Source organism: Tiliqua scincoides, chromosome 4 (assembly GCF_035046505.1).
Source record: "Tiliqua scincoides isolate rTilSci1 chromosome 4, rTilSci1.hap2, whole genome shotgun sequence".
Classification (NCBI taxonomy): Eukaryota; Metazoa; Chordata; class Lepidosauria; order Squamata; family Scincidae; genus Tiliqua; species Tiliqua scincoides.
Window position 1 is genome coordinate 6,409,628 of NC_089824.1, and position 26,339 is coordinate 6,435,966.

At 41.5% G+C, this 26,339-nt stretch overlaps 1 protein-coding gene and 1 pseudogene across 12 annotated transcripts in view; one reads left to right on the forward strand and one right to left on the reverse strand.

Annotated features, from left to right (window-relative positions):
* The window catches only part of PTK2 (protein tyrosine kinase 2), a 253,954-nt gene that overhangs the window by 161,826 nt on the left and 65,789 nt on the right, over window positions 1-26,339 (forward strand). For 5 of the 12 annotated variants that reach the window (XM_066623720.1, XM_066623723.1, XM_066623721.1 and 2 more), the window contains 7 exons: window positions 230-307; window positions 1,803-1,910; window positions 3,103-3,220; window positions 6,198-6,228; window positions 8,106-8,158; window positions 22,936-23,019; window positions 24,331-24,348. In XM_066623720.1, the coding sequence (XP_066479817.1) occupies window positions 230-307; window positions 1,803-1,910; window positions 3,103-3,220; window positions 6,198-6,228; window positions 8,106-8,158; window positions 22,936-23,019; window positions 24,331-24,348 (490 nt within the window). The remainder of the gene's footprint in view (window positions 1-229; window positions 308-1,802; window positions 1,911-3,102; window positions 3,221-6,197; window positions 6,229-8,105; window positions 8,159-22,935; window positions 23,020-24,330; window positions 24,349-26,339) is intronic. The other 7 variants (XM_066623725.1, XM_066623728.1, XM_066623731.1 and 4 more) reach the window with 2 other exon arrangements.
* On the reverse strand, window positions 16,612-16,728 carry LOC136650355 (5S ribosomal RNA; annotated as a pseudogene).

Genomic DNA, 26,339 nt, shown 5'->3' on the forward strand with positions numbered 1-26,339 from the left:
AGTCTTGAGTGATATAAAAATTGCATTTTTATTGGGGGATCTGCTCTTAAGTAGTTCACATGTCTGTTTTGATTGGCCCTTTGATTGAGGTGCAGTTCTTCATTTTGTCTGACTAATATTACTTGTAAAGTTTATTTTTAAGTGTATGGTACTGAAGATCTTTACCCAATACTTTCTTTATATTCTCTCCAAATTTTCTCTACCTCCCTGGGATCATTATATGTAAAAGTCAAGCTGGATTATTTCAGTGGAGTTGGCTATTGGTCCAGAAGAAGGAATCAGCTACCTTACAGACAAGGGTTCCAATGTAAGTCTGTTTCTCTATAGCAGAGGTTCTCAAACTCTGAGGGAGGTTTACTCCCTCAGTAAGTCTTCGCGGGGGAGGGGCTAGGGCAGCTATGTTGATCCCTAGGATCGTGTCGCTAAGGGGGTGTGTGTGGGGGTGCTTTGGACTTAAATTATGTAGGCAGGGCTGCAGCAGGCTGCAGGAAGTGTGGGGAGCCCTCCGCAGCACTCCCTGAGGCTTGGAACTTTCAGAAACAGCAGGAGCAAAGTACCTCCTGCAAAATGGATGTGCTTTGTGCCAGCTTTTTCCAAATGTTCCAAGCCTCAGGAAGAGCTGCGCAGGGCTGAACAGAGCTCCCCACACCTCCTGCAGCCTGCTGCAGCCCCGCCTACATTATGTAAGTCCGAAGCACTCCCCCATACAGACACGATCCTGGGGATCGCTTCGCTCCCTCTCCCCTTTCTCCGCCCTGTAAAGGGACGGGGGAACCTTTGCACGAACTGATGGGTCATGACCCACCAGTTTGAGAATCACTGCTCTATAGCTTTTCTAAAATGTCATGTGGTGGGGTGTAAAATACTGTGAATGAACCTTTAGGTAGAGATGAAAGGAAGCTAGGACTCTGAGCAATGGTACAAATGGTACAAAACAAATGGAAGAAATGGTACAAAACTTGCATTATCACTGCAATTAATTGGTCTTTAGTATGTGTCAAAAGTGTTAAGCAATCAATTATGATGTAATAATCAGTATCTTGACTTTGTTCTATTGCTGACAATAAAATAACTAACATTTATAGATGGTGGCTATTTAGAAGACATCACGTCAACATTTCAGATACTTGCAGCCACTTCTAGAAATAATCGAATTCTGTAACTTGTATTTATAGGTCATCTCCCTGCTTGTTGCCTTCCAGTGCTTCAGGGAGTTGGAGGTGGTCTCCAAATTCATTCACAAGGAGGCGGGCTCTTTCCAAGAAAGACAGGTGTCATGAAGGCCAGTCACTACATATGGGGAAATATCAGAAGAGTTCTGCCTTTATGAATACCAAAGTCTGTGGATAATGAAGTCTGTGGGGGACGGGGGGGCTCTGTGGTGCCAAATTACTTAGCTTGGAGCAGTGCTTAACCCTCTGCAGGTCGCTTAAAGCTTCCCAGCTTCCTCTGAAACTTCCTGGATGTGACTGGAAGGGACTTCTGGTTTGTGCTGGCAAACTGGAAGTGTCTTCCAGTTGCATCCACGAGGCCTTCTAAGGTGTGGGAATGCTGTGTGCGGCCCCACTGCACCTCAGAACACCACCTGGATGCAACTGGAAGTAACTTCTGGTTGCATCTGGGTGGTCCTCTGAGGCCTTCTAGCCGTGAGCTTGGCAATTGTGGATATTCCAATCTGTGGGTGCCAAGTCAGTGGATAAGGAGGGCCCACTGTAGTTTAATTGCCCTGCAATGATATAGCAAGTGCATTAGTTGGAATTTTCTTTAGTAATGCTTTTGCTTGTTCCTTTTGTTTTCTTTAGCCTACCCACCTGGCAGATTTCCATCAAGTGCAGACTATTCAGTATTCAAGTAGTGAAGACAAGGACAGGAAAGGAGTGCTACAGATGAAAATTGCTGGAGCGCCAGAAGTAAGGAAGTATTCCTTGTTTTATTAAACTGACTTATTTTAGGGGTTTTGTATTTTTATGTAAGACTCTTTGAACTTTCTTTGCATGGAAGGTGGGATAAAAATAACTGAGCAAATTGCTCATTTTCCTGCTATAGGGTCAGGCAGCTGGAGAGAATTTCTTCTGTAAGCTATGAGAATAGAAGTGCGTCTATCCTCTTCTCCCTTGCCCTCCAGATAATGTACTGTAAACATTTAGCCTGGATTGGGTTAAGATGCTGATGGCCCTTACTGTACCTCAACCCATTGTATTTATAGTTGCCAGTTGCGAGCTGTTTCCAGCTCCCAGGCAGGAAATATTTTTCACTGCATTAATGCTTTAGCTTTTTTTGGTCCATAGATTGTTGTTCACCTGAGTCAGAATTAACCCATCTTAATAAATAATTGGTAAGAATATTTATATACCACTTTAAAAATAATTTAAAAAACACTTCACAAACACTGTGAAAAAGTTAACACACACTTCACTGGGCTTAATAAGGACAGTTACTCTCACCGTTCTAATTATAAGAAGGGTGCCACTTAACGCGCCTCTCTGCCCAGTTAGCCTTGTTCTCTTATTCTTTAATATATGGTGGTTCCTGCCAATTTTTAAACATTTTTAAAGCTTTTGTTTTATATCGAATATGCTATGTTAAATTATGTTTTTAATTATGATATTGTTTTTACATGTATTGTAAGCTGCTTTGGGTTCCCATCAAAAGAAAAGTAGGATATAAATTGAATAAATCAATAAAGATGCATTCAAATTGTCCATGTGCTATGGCTCCATGGACAGAACTGAATACAGAAACTAACTTTGAAAGCCATTGTTTCCCCAGTAGAGCTGCAGGCAAAATTGGGTTACTGAAAAATGTCCTGTTGCATTAGTGCAGGTCACCATCAGGAAGTGGCATGTTTCAGTGCCGTCTCACATGTTGTATCTTCTATTGAATCTCTCTGCATGTGGAGAATATTAGGACATAAAAACTGGCTCATAGTTGGAATAATCTGCCCATAGCTGGAATAGCACCTTTTCTGTTTGCTATTTTTCAACTGCATGTTCTGCTCTGCTCCTCTCTGATGTAACAGTTCAGCTGTTCTGCTAAATGTTTATGCCTACAATAATGCCTCTTTGTTTACTGTTCTATTTTTTCTGTCTCTTCTCTCTTTAGCCTCTGACAGTGACAGCACCATCCTTAACCATTGCAGAGAACATGGCTGACTTGATAGATGGCTATTGCCGACTGGTCAATGGTGCTACGCAGTCCTTTATCATCAGGCCCCAGAAAGGTAAGATAAGGTTTTGTTTCATAGCCAGCTCAAGCTGTGTCTAGTCAGATTTGATGCAAAGAATAGTAATAAGACCACAACATAGACTTTTTTTCTGTTCACCAGGATAAAAACATGCAGTTTTTGCTAGGGAATCTGCAACAAAATTTAAAATATTTACAAGAAATTGAGATGGGGATTTCACTAAATATTGTCCTCTTGAAAATTCTATCAGCAGTAAAATTGTCACCTAATCAATTCAAAAATGGTTGTTTTGTTATTCATGCGTTAAACTTAGTAGTGCTTTAGTTTACAACTTCAGTTTCTCTTCTTCAGAAGCATCTGTGTTGAAAGAACACAGAAATAAAACCTCAGTGTTGTCCATCATATCTTATTTGGCTTTTAGGTCCTCTAAAAATCAGCTCCCCTTAGATATATTCTCCAGGATGGCATATGTAATTCTTCCCCCTCCCATCCACTAACCTTAAAACTACCCTATTAGACTGGAACATGGTGATGGGCCCAGAATTGCTCAGTAAGGTTTGTATGGTTATGCTGGGATTTTGAGTCTTACCTGGTCAAGTTCTAACCACGTTGCCACAATATCTTAATGTCCATAGAATATTTTACCAACAATGCCCTTCAGCTAAACTATGAAAGGTCCAAAATTGTGGTGTTAGGGCATTCTTGGAAATCACAGTCTTGCCTTTTCAATGGTAAATCAATACAACAAGTAAAGGAATTTCAGTATCTTGGTCTCCGGTTTCACTACCGGCATTTCTGGTCTTCCCATCGTCTTACAGTAATTAATTCATCCAAACTAGCTGTTCAGGCTATTACTCGCTTTTTCTTCTCTTGGGGTAATTCATTCATTCCAGCTGCTCTCCAGGCTTTTAATGCCAAAGTTACACCTCAAATTTTGTATGGCATTCCTGTTTGGATGCCAGCATTAAATGATTCAATTGAAAAGATACATTCTAATTTTCTATACAAGATCTTAGGTGTACCGCATTGCGTTCTCTTCGCGGCACTTTGCCTGGAGACAGGCCAATATAGGCTGGAGTTTCTAGCTTGGTCCAGTTTCTTAAAATACTGGGCCAAAGTGTGCTTCAGGGTTGACCAAAATCCATTGTTAAAGGGGTTATTAACTGACTCGCTGTTGTCTCCTTGCTTAGCTCTATTCAATAAGAAAATTAGACAAATGGGTCTCGAGGAAGATCTATAAGGAGCTGCTACACTTGAGACTTCTATCAGGCTCTTGATAACAAGACTAATAGACATAGAAAGGCAAGAGATTTTGACTGCAGCACAAAAAAAATGTTCACCCCTAAATTTCCATCTTAACAATACCTTTGGTCTACAACCAAAATACCTGTCCTTCTTAGAGTGCCCCTTTGAAAGGAGGGCTTTTACATTAGCCCAATGCAACATGTTGCCTTCTAATGACCTACTTGGTAGGTTTAGAAATGCCCTGAAGGAAGAATGATTTTGCAATTGTGGCTTCAGAGAGGTAGACTCTCTTCCACACATTGTTCTGCATTGTGCTTTTAATCAGGTGCTCAGAGACCAGTATCTCCCCATATTGTCAGGAAACAAAAAAGGTCTCTCTGAGATCACCTCTTTACAACTTTTGCTGGCAGGTGAATTTGAATCTGTGACCCTTCCAGTTGCTAAATTTCTACATTTGAGCAACTTGAAGCGGGCTAAGTTGCTGGTTCTAAGCAACTTGGAGTAACTGTGTAAGCAAACTGGTGTGTTTTAACTCTTATTTCCTATCTCTCTTTTAATATATACCTTCATACATGACTGTCTGGAGATATTAGTTGTAAAACTATATGCCTAATAAAGGTTTGTTGTATGTTGTATGTTATGTTATCTTAATGTCTTACCTTGTGAAGATTTTTAATTTCTATGTCACTCCCGGATTGGCCTTTTCAGCCACACTAGACGCTGTGCCAGAACCACCTTTCAGAGCGCGATACCATAGTCTTTCGAGACTGAAGGTTGCCAATAATATATGCTCACTAATAATATCATATTTTGGATTAGTATAGCTGTCTGTATACTCTTGATTTTTAAAATATTAAATAGATGTGGCCCTGGAACAAATAGGCTTCACCATGCTGTCTTATACTGTCATATCAGCAGTTTTTCAGAGAAAAAGGGCGCAACCCTAACCAACTTTTCAGCACTAGCATAGCTGAAAAGCACCGTAAAGATGCTTTTCACCATAGCACCGTAAAGATTAACATATTTATTTTAGTATGTGTTTTGTGGTCTGCAGTCCACTTCATCAGGTGTATGAAGTTGTCCTCAGTAAGCTGCTGTGTATATGCGAGAGATAAAGGCAGTAGTAGATGAGGTCAGAGAGTATGGGATGACGGAGATATAGTCACTGACTTGATATGCCCAGTGACAAGTCTTAAACACAGTACAGCAGATAAAGCAGTCTGTATTGAGACAAGTGCCTACACAGGTCCAGACCTGTGAGTGGGGACCAAATGGCCATGGAATGTGAGAACTGTGGTGGGTGACTGTTTTTAGTGAAGTGGAATGCTTGAGGTAAGTGCAGTGATCATTTACATTAGTGATAACACAGGCCAACACACATTTTGCTTCCTTAAATGTTACACCAATTCCTGGGTATATTTGGGGTGCTGATTCCAAAAATGGCATCTGTTTTGCCCTATCATGCCTAGGTTTGGAGATATAGTATAACCTCTTTAGTGAATGGTTCAAGCACCTTCCTCATGAGGAAGCCAAGGTATAGGAGATATATACTATATCTCCAAAATTCTCTGAGAATTTTATCCTGTGTGCAATAACCCGTGAATCAAGTCCTTTCTGCTTCATAAGTATTGAAGTTTTGCATAATAACTCCCAACTCTCTTTAGAATTTTGTTAGATTCATTTTCATTTTCCTAAACTTGTGCGTTATTATTTCCTCATTCATTGTAACAGCATGTAATATTACTTTTGTATTTTCCTCTTCATGCAGAAGGTGAAAGAGCTTTACCATCCATACCAAAGTAAGTCCTAATGTTTTGTGTTCAGAAGTTTAATAATTTTTTTAATCATGTACATTATGTGTTAGTGGAACCTAAGGTTCTAAATGAAATTAGTGAGTTATGTGTGATTGCATTCCTTTCCATACAAGCACTAAGCTCAAAAGCATCTGGTTCCAATACAAGAACCCCAGTGATGAGCTGGGTGTACTCTTGATCTCATCCAACAGGTTCTTAGGTTAGGTTCTGATTGTGTAAGTTTGAATTATTTACACTGTAATTTTCAATAGAAAAATTTCTATTTCTAAAAAAACTTTAGTAAAATTAATTAAAGGCATGATGCATCGATACAATACAGGTAGGTTTTTTTTTCCAAATGACTGTAAATAGGTAGCATGAATGTGATAGACTTACATCTCCTCTTGTTAATAAACGATGGTATATTAAAATCAAAGGTAACATGGAATACAGATCATATCCTAGTTGTTTTAGGATGAATTTTTTATCCTGCCTTTCCCCAATAAGGTGCTCAAGGCAGCTAACCAAATATAGTAAAACTACAATTTAAAAATTACTAAACAATAAAATGCATTCAGTAAACTCATCCAAAATCTGGCGCACAGCATCGTTAAAACATCAGTACATATAAATTGATAAAGTTACAGCTTACATGTCACAATGCTTGTGAAACACGTAGTGTTTCTTGTAGACTGATCAGTTTTACAGTTCAATCCTATGCATGTTTACTTTGAAGTAAATCTTGTTGAGTTCAGTGGAGCTTAGTTCTAGGTAAGTATGAAGAAGACAGAACTCAATGGGATTTAAGACATGCATAGAATTACTCTCTGAGTCTATTGGTTTTATGAATCATTCATATAGTTTTAATATTTCAGTCTCTTTGCAGGAATAACCACCATTGCATTGGAGGACTGTTAAAGAACAAAGCTATAGAAAGGCTTGTAAAAAACATAGGAGAAGGAAGGAAGGAGTGAAAACACATTTAAGATGAACACATCCTCTGTACTTACTAGAAATATGAAGAAACCAAATTATTTGCTTAATTAAGTTAAAGACAGTGTTTCTCTGGTGTAACTAGTAGATGCGGTCTTGAAATGTAGTTAGGGATCAGAAGTAATTCCAAACTATCATTTTGTTCATTCAACATTTACAACATCTTTTTGTACTTCTTCAGACTTGAGCAAGATGAAGTTCTCATGTAGTTTAAGAGTGCTCTCCTTTGGGTATTTCCTCCACCCTTTTCTAGTTGAATTTAAAATGTTAGAGCCAGCTACCCCACTGCAAAATCTGTATCCTTGGAAAGTGGGTTAGCCTTCTTCATCGCAATAGGTTTCTGTGGCATACCTTGGGGGAGCAAGAAGGACAAATGCCCTGGGTGCTAGGCTTGGGGGACACACCATGCCACCATCCCCCCCACAACACTCAATCAATTGGCATGTCAATCTGAGGGCCTTTCGCCCAGAGGAGTTTTGAGGGCCGGGAAGCAGTGCTCTGGCTCCCCATTCCTGCAAAGGCCTTATAAAGCCTTCAGAAGGCCAAAAAACATCACTTCTGGCTTCCTCTGTGAAACCAGAAGTGGTGATTTTTGGGCCTCCAAGGGCAGGAGGTGGCAGCCTGGCCAGTGCGGGTGGTGTGACAGCTCAGTTGAGAGGGGGGCAGCAGCTTGTGGTCGTGGCCCTCGGTGGAACCATGGCCATGATAGCCACTAGTAGATGTCCTAGTAGAATGAATTCACTTTCTGTGAAAACTTATGCTATAGTAACTTAGCTAGTTTTTAAAGCACTACAAGACATGCTGTTTTTTGCTGCAACAGGCTAATACTGCTACCTCTCTGAAAATCATATACTGTATGACACTGACAGAACTGAACATTTGTGTTGCAGGCTGGCCAACAGTGAGAAGCAAGGAATACGATCACATACAGTCTCTGTATCAGGTGGGATCTCCTGGAAGTCTATTTTTATGAATGCACCTTTATTTGGATAGTTTTTGTACAAGTTTTTCTGCTGCTGAGAATCTAAAAAACAAACAAGCAAACAACAACAAAAAACCCTAAAGCTTATGCCTGTTGTCTCATTTTCTGAGGTGGGGGGGGTGTGTGTTTAATTTTAGTGTTCAATTTGCTTGTATGAATCAAGGATAAGTTCATAAAACTTACTACAAAATCTGATTTTAAATAGCCAAAGTGAGATTTTCTTGAGCTTAAAATATGATGTGCTGCAGTGGCTTTCAATTCTGTTTACCTGTTTGATGACTCTTCACTGTTCATCTTAATGGAATATCATACAGGGGAATAGCTAAAATGCCATCTTTTCATGTTTTATAAAGAAATTCTTTCTAAGTGTCTTGTCTTATCTACTTTGTAATCTGTGATCACATTGAGTATACATTGGTTTAATAGTCGGTCACAGAAATTAATACAACTCCTGTGAATTAATAACTTAATGGTTTACTCCATTTTGGTGTTCAGGTGTCCCCCCATATCCATGGGGTCCCCCTGTGGATACAGAAACCGCAGATAAGGGGAAACCTATATAAACAGCAGCCCACCCACTCATTAGTTTTGTTTTTCTTTAGTACTTGTTGAAGCACAGGTGTGTCTTTCTTAACAGAGGAACATTCTTGCTTAACTGAATAATTGGCATGCAGGCAACTAGCATGCATGCCAAAGGGAGGAGACTAACCAAATCTTAACAGGAAGCTTCCTGTTAATGTTCAAGCTTTATCCCCCTAGTGCAGGGGTGTCCAAAGTTTTTGGCTGGAGGGCCACATCATCTCTCTGACACTGTGTCGGGTGCTGGGGAAAAAAACAAATTATTTTACATTTAAAATTTGAATAAATTTGCATAAGTTTACATAAATGAATATATTAAAGATCAACTTATACGAATGGATGAAGGTCTTGCAATAGCTCAAGGCCTACAAAAGGCCTTGTACAAAGCAAGGCCGGCCTTTCCTTTGCTGCCTCTGCTGCATCACAGACATGAAACAACAAGCAGTGGAGGGAACCCTCATCCCACAGCTCACGCGAGAGGTCAAACAGTCGCCCTCACGCTGAGAGCAGTTGCGTCGGGCCAGTGTGGGCTCCAGCAAATCTCCAGAGGGCCAGAGGCTCATTGGAGACTGGAGGCTCCCTGAGGGCCGCATTGAGAAGCCTCGAGGACCACATGTGGCCCCAGGGCCGGGGTTTGGGCACCCCTGCTCTAGTGTAAAGGCTGCCTGCCTGCATGTCGCGTGCTTCAACTGGTACTAAAGAAAAATGAAGATAAAGTTTGTGTGTGTGTGGAGAACTGGAGATACAGGATCTTCAGATATGGGGGCACTATACTACAATTTCTTTGTTTGGGTAGAGTTGCTGCATAGTGGAATCACTGTAGGACTTAATCTAAGCAAAATCAAATGTAGTAAACTTTTCTGAGAAGTTGAGACAACCAACCATTGGTATGTTAGTAACTCAGATGGAGACTATTTATGACTGTTGCAAAAATGCTGTAGCATGCTAGACAGTGGCCCTGACAGTCATAGACTTTCACAGAAGCTTTCCTAAGTTGCATGTTGCTTCATATCCCCATTTGTACTATGCTAATTACCTGCTTCAAGTAACTGTTAAAAAGTTTGTTTGCAAGTAAAAACCATTTTATACACTGAAAATATTATACAAATGACAAGGTATAGAGAGAAATCCAAAGGTGACTGGTTGTATCAGTGTGTGTTCCATCATGGAGGGCTCGTCAAATGGCAATAGCATTTGGACTTCCGTTTTAACAAAAGCAATATATTATATCTTTGAGTGTTCTTTTAACTGGCCGATGTATGAAATGTCCCTTCCTCTATGTGTAAAAGTGAGATTGATCCATACATTTAAATTCTATGATTTTAATTTTATATTAGCATGTTAAATACAGTCACCCCTCAAATGTAAGTTATGTTATAGGGTCAGTGCATAAAGCCAAAATCATGTATACTCACAATTGCTTTGAGAATTGCTTACCTCCAAAAAATGCATACTGTCTCTTTAAAAATTACAAAGGACACGTGGGAATTGAAACTGATGAAAGGAACAGTGGCTTCATTCTTTGATCTCACACTCATACATATATGCAGGATGCAAGGGAGGGCACCAGGATAAGGTCTCGTGTTATCTGGTGTGCTCCCTGGGGCATTTGGTGGGCCGCTGTGAGATACAGGAAGCTGGACTAGATGGGCCTATGGCCTGATCCAGTGGGGCTGTTCTTATGTTCTTATGTTGTAACTGGAATAGTGGGTGGGTAATTCCCTGCACTATGTAAATCTCTATAGCTGTCTTTTTTTGGTTTGCCGATTGTATGATTCACGCAAATCAAACCAATGACCATGGGTCTGTCATGCATAATATTATCAGTCTTCCTTCTTGTCATGCGTTCAGAGTCACTCATGTTCTTTGTTTGATGTAGCCATAATTTGCTCAGTTTCAATGTGTAGCAGAAAGGTATGGTTTGCTCAAACAAGGAAGAGAGGAAATCATGCGTATGCTGCCTTAATACGTGGCATAAGAAGTTCAGAATAGTTTTAAATTCATTCTCTAGTAAGACTTTTATTAGTACTAACCAAATGACACGAAATCTGGAACAGTGTGCTAGCTAGAAAAGCAAAAACAAAGGGGGAGGAGGAGTGGGATCTGATGAAATGGCTGCCAAAGACTTCTTTTATAGAAGTCTTTTAGTAAAGAGGCGTTATGCAGGGTTGATCAGCCTTACTGGGTGCTGGAAAATGAGACTGATCAACATAATTCTGACTCCCATCTTAAGATTGTTCTAAGCTGCTGACCTTTGAGCTTCGTTCCACCAGCCCTGGCTTCTTCCACCCTCTTCTTTTTTTTCATCCTGCCTGATGAAGAATTCTAATGAACTTAGAAGCTAGCTGCTAAAGACTTTTTGTAAATTTGCTTGATCTTCATAAATATATTACTAGAATTTGGCTTTTGGATTTTTTTCTTATGAACCTACAATGTTTATGGAATTGGGAGAATAATAAGGATACCTGATGGCGTCAGTCTGTATCTGGCTGCCCTAGGTTCCATCTGTGCGTCTTGCGGAAGTGTACAACTCAACCTTCCAGCTGCTTCTGCAGTTTTACAGAATCCTTGAGAAAATGTTAAGGGCTTAATGCAACAGGTTCATTTTCAACTGATGGGTTGGGACTCGTAAGTAAGTCACACTCTTACCTAAGGTGGGTCATGCTTGGGTCACTAGCAACTTTCAAAATGCGAGATGAGAGAAATGGTTAGAAAATTGATATGTATGGCTATAAAAAAAGAGAGCTTCCAGAATGCTGGTTGTAATTAAGGTTTGTCCCAAGCCTCAGAAGTTTGAAGATTTCTGAGGTAGTATATATGCTGCTTTCTGCAGTTGACAGGGTAGCTTCGGAATCAAGTACAGGGGGCCTCTGTATCTGCGGACTCAGTTATCCATGGATCGAGTTCAGGGCCTCCCCTCCCTTGTGCCCCCTCTGGAGTTGAGGGGAGCTCTGTTCCCTTCACCTCTGGAGGAGAGTCAGATCAGCAGAGGCTAAGGATGTCTGTCCTCAGACTGACCTTTAGAGCTCAAAACGTGACTTCTGTTTTCACTGAGAAACCGGAAGTCACTTTTTAAGGCCTTGTAAGGCGGCCCCCTGGACCATAGCTCCTGTATCTGTGGGGGGTTCTGGATCGCCTGTATAAGATTGCTAATGAACACTTTTACAATATTGTGGATTGGTAGAGAAAGAGTTGGATCTGCCACCTAGCTATAAAGCTCTATCTTATTTCAAGTCCCAAGACTGTAAGTCACTTTAAATAAAATCACAGAAAAGCTCTCGCTCTGCAGTTTAGAATGGTACTGCCACAGCTGGTTTTGCTCATTAGACTATGAGCTGTCAAAACTCTACTCAGCTATAAGTTAGCATTAATTGTGCACTGTGTGCAGCTTTGTATTCATTGTTCAGTGCCATTCACACACATTTGCCAGCAAAGCAGGCCTCCTGTGTGCAACTGCATGAAACATAACCTTCTCTGAGGCAAGCTAATGCACTAGGAAGAAAAACCCAAAGAAAGTTATTTATAATACGCTATAACCACATTCAGATATTCACACTGTCTGGGTCTGATGCATGAATTCACCACAACATTAGTGTATGTCAGAATTTCAAAACCTGAAATTATTCTGTGCAAGTGATTAGATGTATAGTAGTAACAGAATTCACATGGGCAACTGGTTGGACTGTATGAGTCATTATAGAGTTGTGCCAATTTTTTTGCACAAATTGGACTTCGATAATGCATAATAACATAAAAGCAGCCTTGGATTTAACCCTAATTTGGAAAAAGCCTTACTGCATGCAGAAAGTCCATCTCTCTCTCTCTCTCTCTCTCTCTCTCTCTCATGTTAGCCTGCATTCCTCAAATGCTGTACAGCAGTGGTTCTCACACATTTAGCACTAGGACCCACTTTTTAGAATGAGAATCTGTCGGGACCCACCAGAAATGATGTCATGACCAGAAGTGGCATTATCTAGCAGGAAAATTTTTAACAATCCTAGGCTGCAATCCTACCTACACTTACCCAGGAGCAAGTCCAATTTACCATCATTGTTGAAAGAATATACATAGCAGCTTGTTAAAAGTACAGGTCTGTCACATTTCCCCAAATGCAGTCACATACCATGGTAGCATCAAATCTAATATATTAAAAAACACATTGAAATGAATGGGGACCCACCTGAAATTGGCTTGTGACCCACCTAGTGGGTCCCAACCCACAGTTTGAGAAACACTGCTGTACAGACTATGTCCAGACTGCTCTACAGATGTAGAGTGATGGATTTTCCAGTTGGCTTTTCATTGTAGTAAAAAGCTCAGTGATTGAGGGCACAGTCCTAACCTCTTACGTCAGTGCTTTCCAGCATGGACTTAAGGGCAATGCAGCTCTGATGTAAGGGAACAAACATTTCCTTACTTTGAGGAGGCCTCCGTGAGTGATACCCAACTGCAGGATGCAGCACACATCCCATTGGCACAGCTATGCCAGTGCTGGAAAGTACTGACATAAAGGGTTAGGATTGCGCCCTAAGTAAAACTCTGGATTCCTTCAGGAACCAAATGTATCTATAAAGGTTGACATGAAAGACATCAGATGAAATAAACAGAAAAGAGACAGAAAAGAAGGAAGTGTTGTCTGGGTATGTGCACTTGCTTCTGGTTATGCTGTGGCTATGAGGAATTGGTTATTCTGTACCCTTCGTATCTAAGAAGAATAACAAAAATTCTGCTCTTTCATTTTATCAGTGCTGCTGTTATTACCTGCCTGCCCTGCTGTTTTAGAACTATAATTCTGAGCTCCCAGTGAGAGGTGCAGTTTAGAAGTTCGACCCAATTTGTCTACCAGCCATTTTTATTGTCACAGTTGAAAGTACAACTTTTCAAAGCAGTCTCTGCTAAAATTACTAAAAATAACCCTAAACTGTAGGCAAGTATTGTGGTTTCACTGGGAAATGCATGCACTTAATTGCTCTGATTTCCATGTGGTGTTTACCTTTTGGCCTTGTAATGTCTGGCACTTCCTGTGTGTGGTTTGCTCAGTGAACATGAAGATGCCAGAGTTCTACAGTGCTTGGCCTTCAGTGTATGAAAAGGCATATTCCTACCTGTTCTGTCTTTTTAAATGTAAACTTCCTATAAAATGTTTTTATGGTTGACTGCACCAGAACAGGATGCAGCAGGAGCAGTGTACATTTCTGGGAGGATGTGCTTTGCAGCATATGTTCTATTTATGAAAAAGAAGAAAAGAGTAATTCACATTCATGTTGCCATCCCAAATATATTTGCTTTGATGGGGAGTATCTAGACAATGTACGTATTCTGATGTTCTGTAGAATTTGAATCCTTTTATTATTACACAGTTCTACAAAATGGTGAACAGCAACTTCAAGTTTTAGAGCTTGGGAAGACCTGTTATTTTCATTATGGCATTGTTGCTTAGGCACTCTGCTCTGGTCCTGTTGTCTGTGTAGAAACGTTTAAGCAATTCCTGTGACTATATTCTGCACTGTCAGAACAAGGAAAAGAGGAAAGGGGTGCATGGGTACTTTTTACCTACGTAGTCTGATTAGGGTGGTCAGATTCTTTGACAGGAAGTGAAATGCTTCTGCTCTGTCTGTATTCCCAGGTGATTCTTTCTGTTGGTTCACTTAGTCTTTAGATGCTACAAACGTGGAGAGCACAGGGCATGATCAAATTTCAGCCCTTATTGTGTGGCTGAATCCTCTTCTTTATTTAGGGAGAAAAGCAGACAAGCAGAAATAATGGAGCATTGCTGAGAGAGTTCCAGTTATACAGGTAGAGACAAAGACCTGAAAGGAAAAGTGCATATTGCAATCAGAATTTACTAGCCCAAAATAGCAAGTGTTGCTGCTGTTGTTGCTACTTTTGTGACTTTTGAAGAATTAGCAAGCCTTGAATAGCAGTTTGCTTCTATCCCTTGACGTAGAGATTTTCAAGCTTAGAATATGTTTGGAGTGTTTGTGCTGGTGAATGGGGCAAAGCACCTACCCTTGTTCTTTCTGCATTTTCTACACGCAAACAGCTTTCCACATTTTCTGCTATGATATGGTGAAGCCTCTAGTTGTTCCTGACTCTCATGCTGAAGGACTGAAGCTGTTGGAAAAGAATGTAGGCAACACAGCCGAGAGTGAAGTGAAGTGATGAGAGTGAAGAGGAAGACTGAACAGTTTTTCTCCAGCAATTAAATAACAGTGGAAAAAAGGAGAGTATGGGAGAATACTCCCATGCTCAGCCCCACAACCTGGCATTTTAGAGCTCTTCTTCAGATTCGTTTTGACTTGGCCTGGGGTTATTGAATTCTGCAAATTTCAAAAATGGATCCATATTAAAAAGCCTGTCCCTGTCAATGAGACTCAAGCACATGCCGATGGTTTTTCTGGAATGCACCAGGGCTTATAAACTCTGGGCTACATTCTGCATCTTACAAAGAGGCCTAACTGCATGTGAGAGGCTATGGACTCTGATGTACTGATGACACAGCACATTGTGCTGAGTGTTGCAAGAGGAGTTAGTCATGCTCAGTTTGAATTCTGTTTTGGTATCTGAATTTGGTAGCTGAATTACTGTTGGGGGGGGGGAACTTAATCATGTATTGTTTAAAAAAACAGAATGAGTCCTGGAGCAAAACTTGTAGGTTTTATGTGTTGTCATGTTCACTGATAGAAATCAGGCCGTGCCTTTCTTGCATTTTCTCACAGTCCTGATTAGGGAGTAACATTTGCTATCTGTTTGTACTATGTTAAATGGTAGTAGAGTGGCATGGAAAGCTCCTGTGGATGAAACCAAAACTATATGTATAGTTGGAGCCTTAGTATCTGTGGGGGATCTGTTCTTGGACCCGCCGTTGATACCAAAAACAGTGGATAAGCAAATCAGTGGTTTTCAGGCCCTTAAGCCCTCCGAAGGGAAGTGGAGCACTCTCGGGCTTTCCAAAGCCCGCAGAGGCCAAAGACTTTAGAAAGCCTTCCGGCGGTGACTGGAGCACAGCTCTGGTCGCCTTCACAGTGTTCAGGTTGGGCCAGGTCTGGCTCAGTGCATGTCCGGGAGACCCATGTTGAGCCAGATCTGCAGACAGAAAATCCACTGATAAGTAGGCTCAACTGGTATATGCAATAGAGAGGCAAGATAGAACTGTAGAGTAGAATGCAGATTTTGCTTGATGATCTACATTTTGTCACCTGCAGTCAGTACAGTTGTTTGCCTAATGCAGTCACAGACAAAGAAGTATAATTAAATAAGGCTGAAGAAAACAAGATAATCTGCAACTCCTTTTTGACATATTGAAGAGCCTTGAACCTGAAAAACACAAAGGGCACAATCCTAACCCCTCATGTCAGTGCTTTCCAGCACTGGCATAGCAGTGCCAATGGGACATGTGCTGCACCCTGCAGTTGGGTGTCACTCACGGAGGCCTCCTCAAAGTAAGTGAATGTTTGTTCCCTTACCTCAGAGCTGCACTGCCCTTATGTCAGAGCTGGAAAGCACTGACATAAGGGGTTAGAATTGCGCCCAAAGCCAGCTTGTAGCCTGAGCCATCAAAGATCAGGTTGTGGCACACCCCCCCCCCCCCGGAAGCCAGCCTGATACTGCATTTGTCAGCTTTTAGGCCTGGGGCACATGCTTTTTTTATTTATCCAGCTATTTTAAAACTGTTGGCTGAAAGTCTGTTTTTAGTGGTCATTACTGCCTGTATTCTGTTCTTGCTCTTTTGTTGTTTTATATTACTATGATTTGTTTTATGTTAATTTTAAACCTGTAAGCTGTCTAGGAAACTTTTTGGTTGGCAACCTTCAGTCTCGAAAGACTATGGTATAAGCCTACAGCACCCGGTATTCCCAGGCGGTCTCCCATCCAAGTACTAACCAGGCCTGACCCTGCTTAGCTTCCGAGATCAGATGAGATCAGGCATGTGCAGGGTAACAGTTGCTGCCTGGAAACTTTTTATTGGAAGGATAAAAATTGTTTAATAAATCAAGTGTGACACAGCTGTGAAACTAACTTTCAATAGACTGGTGCTATGCTGCCAATTTGTTCTGACAGAGTATATATTTCTCTGTTGTTACAAAGCCATAGTAAAGTTCTTTTTCTATTATTTCAAAACAATGTGAGTAGCATCTATTCAAAGTTCATTTCTGAACCTCCTCGTGGTAGTTGAAGGGGCAGGAATGGAGGGATAACCCAGCTAGATTTATATTTGATGTTCTTCATAACCCAACTGATTGGATCATCTTCCTTTCTCCTCCTCTCTGCAATCAGAGGAGGAGAGATAAACTTTGGGTAGTTAGTGGTGCATTTCATACCTGTGGTTGATGCACGTTAGCAGGATAAATGTATCCATTTAAAATAAGATTTATAGAAATTTACTGTCTGAATTGCAGACTGTTTAGCTTGGAGTCTTCAGCAGAATGAATTAAAGTCCAGCCGGCCTGGATAAATTTTCCTTGGCTAGTGGGCAAACACAACTTTTAAGAGGCATGACCTCCAAAAATAATAAGTTATCCTATCTGTTTATATACATTGGATATAAAGTCCCCTTCATGCAAATGTTTTACTTTTTACATAGGTTCCTTGTTGAGAGTTCAGTTCAGTAGACCTTTATTGGCATAAAATACAGAGAAAGAACAAAACAAAACAAAAATATACAAAGACACCACAACATAGACATCAGTCTTTTCCTCACATACTGCCCAGAGTTCCAGAGCTCTGCCTGGCAATTACCCCAGATAAAAAGGCAGCGACCCTATCAAGGGTCTCAGAGTCAGATGTGGAAAGGAGAGACTGAAGCATGATTGAGTCCTCCCAGCCCTGCATCCTAGTTAGCAAAGGGCCTAGATATTTCTTGCGTGAGACGTCATGAAGTGGGCAGTAGAAAAGGGTATGTGTTATGGTCCCAATACAGTCCCTACCACACTTGCATTTCCTCTCCGAGTAGGGAATACCACTGAACCTGCCCGATAACACGGCTGATGGAAGAGCATTACATCTTGCGAGTGTGAATGCTCTCCGAGCCTGTGGGCACTCCAGGTGATAAAAGAAGGAGGCCAGTTTCCCAAAACTGATTGGAACATGGAGATAGAGTGGAGAGCATGTGGTTCTGGCGGCACTAAACAGCTCTTGTTGTTCGATGTCAAGAATTCTTTCTTTGACGATTCTGTAAGCAGCATCACACCCAATCATGCCTAGCTCTGCAGTGTCCAGCCCTATTGACTTGAGCTTGGTTAGAAGATCAGTGATCTCTAATGGCAGGACTGAATCCGACAATAATTGGAGCATTAGACCAGAGGAGGTAGGGTTAAATAAAGTCCTAAACCAAAATTTTAGTAATCTAAGCCAAGCAGTCGTCTTTAGCCGAATTAACCCCACCTCAAGACACAGAACCGAGTAGGGAACGCACCTGGGTAAACCCAAAATCTTCCGCAGAAAGGAGGCTTGAATGTGTTCTAATGGTTGGGTAATAGCCTTATACCAGACGGGAGAGCCATAAAGGACCAGGGAAAGAATCTTTCCCTTAAATGCCTCCAGAGCAGCTGGAACATAACCATTGCCGCAGGTAAAAAAGAAACGGGAAATAGCTGAGGACGCCAGTTTGGATGCGTTCTGCACTGCCTTACGATGAAAAGCCCAAGTGAGCCTGTAATGGAAGTTGATTCCCAGGTACTTGAAATGCTTAACCTGCTCCATTTTATTGCCATTACAAGACCACTTAAAAGCCTTCCATCTATTGGCAAATATCATTATCTTAGATTTAGCATAGTTGATTTGCAATTTGTTGGACCCTTGTTGAGATAAAAACAATATTTATATGCTTTATGCAAACTTGAAGATAGGAAGGCTTCATACTGGTATTCAAATGCTGAATGATCAAATGCATAATATTGTCTAGTGATAGCCTCTTGTTACTAGCAGTGCTTTGTTGAAACCCAAGTATCGGGCATGTGGGGCGGGGGAAGACAGGGTATGCAAGGGGAAGACAGGGTATGCAGGGGGAAGACAGGGTATGCAGGGTCCCAGTAAAGTGTGCAGGTCCCTGTGAAATGTCTAATGGCACAACAGAAAAATTGTTGGTTGTGAAAGGAAAACAAAAATGAAGGTGAAAGTGCACTAACTTTACTAAAAGTGCTCAAGGACGGGAGTTCAGTGTTGTCTAACTGTGTTAGCTCACTCACACTTAATCTGGACAGGAGGAATCTACAGCTAGCGTTCATGCAAGAATGGAACAGTTAGGAGGAGGTGAGGACCTTCTTAGAAGGTGCCCAAGCAGAATGAAGTGGGGGAAGAAGGGATATTAAGTAGATTAGCTGGGCTTCCCAGAGGAGCTGGGGGTGGGTGGCAAAAAGGGAGGCTGTGGCACAGAATGAAAAGCCTCCGGAATGCCATGCCCAGATGGTAACCACCTACCATCCAGATGTGGACAGTAATACAGAGGTGCAGTAGGCCACGGTTTGGAGACCACTGCTCTAACCTGAGCCAAGGTCTGCAACTGGAGACCTTGGCTCCAAGGACAGCAGGCCATGAGTACGCATACCCACTTGCGGTGCGGGAGCTAGTAGCATTCTTTGTGCAAGAAAGACAATTCAGCTTCTGGGGCATCCAGCGTCTTATTTTCAAAGGGCTTGTCCTGTACTTTACAGTCCATCCTAAGTAATAGGTTGTTGTCTTTGCGGTACACAGTGGTCCCTGGAAGGAGTAATCTGCACTCAGAACAGAATGTGCTAAGCTGGAAGATAACAATGGCAGCTTGTAATGGAGTTAACTCCCACTAGCATTTGCACCTCTTTAAGTTGCTGTCTGCAACTTACTTTATTCTACATTATTCTTTTAAGGGCAAAATCCTATCCTGCACTGGAACAGGCAAGCCAAGAGGCTTGGGCTGTATCCAGCGCAGGATAGGAACCCAAAGTGACTCAACCAGAGGCAAGGGAAAACTTTCCCCCTTACCTCTCCTTACTTCTTCACCCCTATGGTTCTCCTCGGACTTGTGCCACCTCCTGAGGTTTGAAACTGCTATGAACTCCCCAGGAACGGAGGTTGGGATCCAGCATAAGTGCTGGATCCCAGCCCTGTCTCTTGCTCCCCACCCACCCGTCCCCGGGGTCGTCCAGGAATGCCAGATGGGCCGATGCAAGGCTCGCCGAGGATGCCGGCACAGAGGCTTGTATCAGCAATGCTTGTAGAACGGACAGAGTCTTTTATTTCAGTGGTGTCATCATTTCAGTGTATGCTTAAAGCTATCTTCATTGTTTAGTTATTTAACCATGCAGCCAGATGATACAAATCAGTGCAGTGACTGCTCAGAGGTTAATATTTGAGAAGTTTAAATAAAATGCTTGTAAAAAAAAGACAGGGCAGTATTTGACAACAGGCATGTGTAAGTAAGGTATAATGCAAGTAACGTATAGTTCTACTTTTAGATACATGAGCTTAAGAACTATGAAACTTCATAGGAGTGTTTCTCTTGGTGGCAAAATATAGTGTACACATGGTCTTGTGACCCCTGTGGCCAAAACAGAAGTCTTCCATTTTGCAGCATCTGAGTTTCTTGTGAAGGCGATGGATTCTTCAGCTCCATTTGTAACACTTTAGTCTCTACAGGGAAAAGGCAGTTTTTGTTAATGCCAGGAAACTTAACTTTGACACATGCTGTTTAATGGATTGGCTTCCAAATGAATGTGTTATTTGATAAAACAACTTTGATTGGAGATGCTAGAAGCCTCAGAAGTTGCATTGAGGACAAAATCTGTTGTCCCCCAACACTGGGAGAACACACATGTTCTCATAGCATCCTCCAGAGCAGTGGTTCTCAAACTTTGAGGGAGCTTTACTCCCTCAGTAAGTCTTTGAGGGGGAGGGGCTAGGGCAGCGACGCAATCCCCAAGATCATGCTGCTAAGGGGGGATGAGGGGGGTGCTTGCAACTTACTTTCAGAAGGCAGGGCTGCAGCAGGCTGGAGGAGGTGTGGGAAGCCCTGCACAGCCCTGCATAGCGCTCCCTGTGGCTTGGAACGTTTGGAGAAAGTGGGCGCAAAGCACTTCCTTTTGGTAGGAGGTGCTTTGCACCAGCTTTCAGTGAAAGTTCCAGGCTTCGGGGAGCGCCATGCAGGGCTGCGCAGGGCTCCCTTCACCTCCTGTAGCCTGCTGCAGTCCTGCCTTCTGAAAGTAAGTCACAAGCACCTCCACTTGCCCCCCCCAAAAACAGACATGGTTCTAGGGATTGTTTCCCTGCCTCTCTCCTTCCCCAGCCCCTTAGAGGACGGGGGAACCTTTACACGAACTGGTGGGTCGCGACCCACCAGTTTGAGAACCACTGCTCCAGAGATTCTTGCAGTTTACAAGCATATCTGTGTTATGTTGAAGGACATTTTGTGAGAATGGATGATGGCCGGATCCCAAAGGATCTCCTCTGTGGAGAACTCGTGCAAGGAAAGCGCCCTATAGGTAGACCACAGCTGCGATACAAGGACATCTGCAAGAGGGATCTGAAGGCCTTAGGAGTGGACCTCAACAAGTGGGAAACCCTGGCCTCTGAGCGGCCCGCTTGGAGGCAGGCTGTGCAGCATGGCCTTTCCCAGTTTGAAGAGACACTTGGCCAACAGTCTGAGGCAAAGAGGCAAAGAAGGAAGGCCCATAGCCAGGGAGACAGACCAGGGACAGACTGCACTTGCTCCCGGTGTGGAAGGGATTGTCACTCCCGAATCGGCCTTTTCAGCCACACTAGATGCTGTTCCAGAACCACCTCTCAGAGTGTGATACCAGAGTCTTTCGAGACTGAAGGTTGCCAACAGTGATGTATAAACACTAACAGATTTCAATATTGCAGTGTTAGCTATCTTTTTAATTTCCTGTTGTGTTTTTTGGTAGTGCTTTTCAGCAGTAGTCCGCTGCAGCTGCTTCTCTGGGATTGTCTTTGTTTTGCAATGCTTAAAGCAAATTGAAATGTCCTGAACGTATTGAAACATTCTAAGTGTTTGTAGTCATGGCTCTCATAATTATAATGATATTTCAAGATTCCTGTTTGTGACTTCAATAATGAAAACAGTAAATTTGGAGAGATCTGTACCCATGTTTAACTGCAGGTTGATTCAAGTACACAGTGACTATTGCATTGTAGCTTGATATATCAATGGCTGTAAATTCTTCCCATGTTAACAGTTTTTCCATATGTGTGAGACCCTGTTATGCTCCTGTCACCAACCATTGTAAGGTAAAAATTAATTCTAGTCCCACTACAGTCAATAGCACTGAGCTGGCTTCACTACTTCTGTGGGTTTCATCTAATATATGTTTAAATTGTCATATGCTTGCCTATTGCTTTTATTGTTATCATACTCCTTATTTCAGGAATGAAATGTTACTAGCATTACAAGTCGTGCCTTGTTATCCACTGGGGTTCCACTGGGGAACCTCCAGTAAATTAAAAAAAGAAGTGAATACCAAATCAGTGGAAAAATAACTTTAAAGACACATTTCCAGGTTTCTTGCGTCTCCATTGTCTCCCCAGAATGCATTGGTAGAGACGCTATACTGCATTCGGCCGCTAGATGACATGAATAATGGAATCTAATGGGATGAAATTATTCCATTAGATTCCAGTATTCATTCCATCTGGTGGCTGACTGCTGTATAGTGTCTATAGTATACAGTGGTTCTCAAACTTTTACCACCAGGATCCATTTTTTAGACTGAGAATCTGTTAGGACCCACCGGAAGTGATGTCATGACCGGAAGTGACATACTCAAGCAGGAAAATTTTTAACAATCCTAGGCTGCAATCCTACCCACACTTACCCAGGAATTACCTGTTCATTAAACTGATAAACACTAGTGTAACTTATTATGTTTTGTATTGTGAATAAGAACAGAAAGATGATGAGTTTTTAGCAGATGCTTTTTAGTAAATGCCTTTTCAAAATTCAAAAATAGAAATATGCACATATTTTTAATACCACATGTAGAAAAATGATATGCAGATTTATCAACGTAAAATAGTCCTTGAAAGTATCAGACTGTAATGGTAAACCTTGGGCTTTCCTGTATTAAATCCTGGCGCATGTGCTCACAAGGTTATCTTATTTTAGATAATTTGCTTTGCTTCTGTATTTATTTTGTTGTTCTCTCTCTTCTTCTTGCCTCTTGGTAAAGGAGTCAGTCACTGTCAACATAAAGTAAAGAAATCCAGGCACTTTCTCCCTTTCGTCTTCTGTTCACACGAGCCATCACCGAAGGGTATTGCATTGCTCCTTATTTAGGCTGCCTGATTAACCAAAAGCTGAACAATACTAATCCCGTTGTAGTTTTGTTCACCTGAGGCTGGAGTAAAATTGTAAACAGAGTTCCAAGAATTTTGGACCCATGCACTCTTAACAATCAGTTCTAGAGAATATCATGTGAAATATTTCCAACTGTTGGAAGTCAAGAGCATTTGTACTGATGTTCTGTAGAGGCGACTCAATTGAATAATTTCAGTGGAGAATATCCCGTTCCTTATTTTAGTGGCTCACCTGGGCCAACACATTCTTGGACCCCTGATACAGCATGCTGTGCAATGTAATAGAGTAGCAGCTAGAAAAAAATGTACTGTATTGAAGTCACTTAATTAGTAAGTAATCGCAACAGTGCTGGCTGCTTAGTACAGGTCTAAGGGCTTGTGTAGGCATTACTTTTCTACAGCATTTCCTATGGAATAGGTATTCTCTATCTTTATTTAGGTATGGATGGGAAGACTGTAATGCCATCTGAGAGATTCTCTTACTTGCATGAATTGCTTCTAAGTCTAGTGGGGGGGGGGGGTTTGAGAAGAACAGCTGTAACCCTATGGGTGAGAGAAACTGATGTGTACCCAAGCCCTGTATACTTGACCTCAACAAACAGGACCTTCTTCATGAGAAGTGAATTTTGGGCATATTTCTAATATGCCCTAATGATGTTTGAACACATCTCTTGATGTGGCTATCTAAAATTATGTTAGTAAAGTTGGTGTGCTAAAATCCAGGCCACAGACTATATTAGTTTCTTTAAATCCCAGCTTTGTATGACCTCAGATTTTGTTTCTAGTGGACCAAGTTATACTAATATTAAAAAAAAAAAGTAAACTGGAATGTCTGGATCAAAGGACAAGCTGTTGGTGCAAAGCATCAGGACTATTTGCATGTAAGCTTAATTCATCCTTTTTTATTTGGATGTATGCTGTTGTGTCATGAACTCCGGTGGTCACTTGTGCTGCAAACCATACAGCACTGGTTTCGTTTCGTTTCAAACTTCACTGAAATTTTGTATCGGCATTCTAACGTTTGCTTGCATTTTGTCATATCCTGTGAGGAGCTAGATTTCAGGATAGCAACAAACACTTTTAATTTCCTCCTCCTTATCAGGTTTCTCTCAACTGATGTGTGTAAGAAGACTGAAGACGATTTTGCAAAATCTGTGATTTTAATACTTTATCTTCCCATTTCTTTCTCTTTCCTTCTCTGTCCCTCCCCCTTCCCTTCTGTTTCCCTGCTGTTTTTCTCTCTCTTTGCATGCCACATGGATCTACAGATGAAATTAGTGGGGACGGTAATATGTGGTTATTTTTTTTCAGTGTGTGTGCCACTAACATGCTGTTTGTGGCTCTTGTGCTTATCTGCTACTAAAGTTGTTTTTGAGTGTTGCAAAATGTGCATAAGGCTCATTACATTTCAGATTTCTGGCTACTCTGCAGTATTATGCTTCTGTAGAAAACAGAATATTCTTTAGCTGTAATAGGGGACCAAGCAGATGTCTTAAGTGAGTGGCTGCTGTTGAAAATAGCGCCATGTATCTTTGTCCTCTCTGTCCCCTATAATGTCTAGTTTAACTAATTTCTTCCCTTGATGTCACAATACCATATCACCACCACTCTGTCATGCCACAGTTATGTGGGGTAGGGTAGGGGTGCGATGAAGTTAGACTCTTTATGTGAGGTGAGGTGAAACTAGGCACACAGTTGCCCATCTAACTTGACCCTGTAAGGATAAACAATCTCATTTTTTTCTTTCAAAACTTGAATGCTCGCCTAAAATATTTCTCTGCCTAACCTTTCAGTTAATGCTTTACGTACCACTTGCTCTGCTGTAGCTAAAGATTAACACTCAAACAGAAGTAGGGACTGTTTTTCAGTGAGTAAATCTATAACAACAGCTAGTAAATGACTGTGTTTCTGGGCTTGAGGGGGCATGTTTAAAGACATGCTTTTGCTGGAACTGGGACCCTGCTGTCTGATCCTCTGGACCACTGCCTCAGCTTTGCAGTTACTTAGACTGTCGAGTTAAAATCTTCCAAAATATTTTTCTATGGGACTAAAATTACTTATCTCCGTTACACCAATATCATAGAAAACAAAATGTTTCTTTTCTAGTGGAATTCCTTGGGTTCCCTGAGGCAATCTGAGGGAAGATTAAGGCTGAAATCCTGTACACGCTTTCCTGGAAATAAGTTCCATTGAACACATTAGGACTTACTTCTGGGTGCTAGGAGAGACTAGATTAATCAAATGTTTTCTTTCCTTGGATACTTGGTTTGGATTCTGCAGGCTTGTTTATTATCCTTCAAATGCCCAACGTATAGTTATATTTGCAGAGTATTTGGGGTTTAGCTATGATATCTCATTTGGGGCTTAGTCCCCCCCCCCACATGATTTTATCTATCTTGCTAAAAAGTATGTGAAGAGACTGCTGTGGGGCCACTTTTGCTAGTATAGTATGTGGAGATGTGCTTCTAAAAATAGTTATGCCCAGTACAACTGGATCTTGAGTGAGGAAGTGACTGGGAAAATGAGTCAATGTTATACTAGGGCAGTGGTTCCCAAACTTTTTAGCATTGGGATACACCTAAAAAACATTTCACTTTACCAGCCACTCAAGCCTCTGTGGCTAAATGGTGATTGGGCAGCAGTGCTTCCCCCAAGTAGCAGGTTGTTTAACTCATGATGCACATAACCTAATCTACCCTGTCACTTTCACAACATATCAAAAATTGGGTTATGACCCACCAATGGGCCACAGAGGGAAACTGGACTCCCCCACTCATGTTAGAAGAGTGGGAGTTGGGTGGGCAAAGCTGCTCCAATATTCCCCATTTTCAGTTTCAAATAAGTGGAATATTCAGGAAAAAATGTTGATTTGGCAAATAGAGATGGTATGGAATGTGAAGAGTCAGTAGAAAAACAGATTTGAGATTAATCAATGTAGTGGAAGAAGCTGAAGCCATGAGAATAAATGAGAAGATTCTAAGCATAGAGCAAAAAAAAAAGTAGAGACAAAGCCTGCTGTATGGAATAAGGGGCAAAGAAGAGTCAGTCATGGCGATAGAGAAGAAACATTTGGAAAAATGAAACAATTTTGTAGAAAACCAAGAACAAGTTAGGGAAAGAAGGGACCAGCAGGTTGAAATAAGCAGATGAAATAAAGAAGGAACAGGACAAAATAACTCTACCTTTAGGACTCTAGTACAAAAATATATTACTGGCTTTTTTTGGTGTACATGTTCAGTTCTGTTGCTTTCATTGTACAGAAAACCTGCAAAGTCCT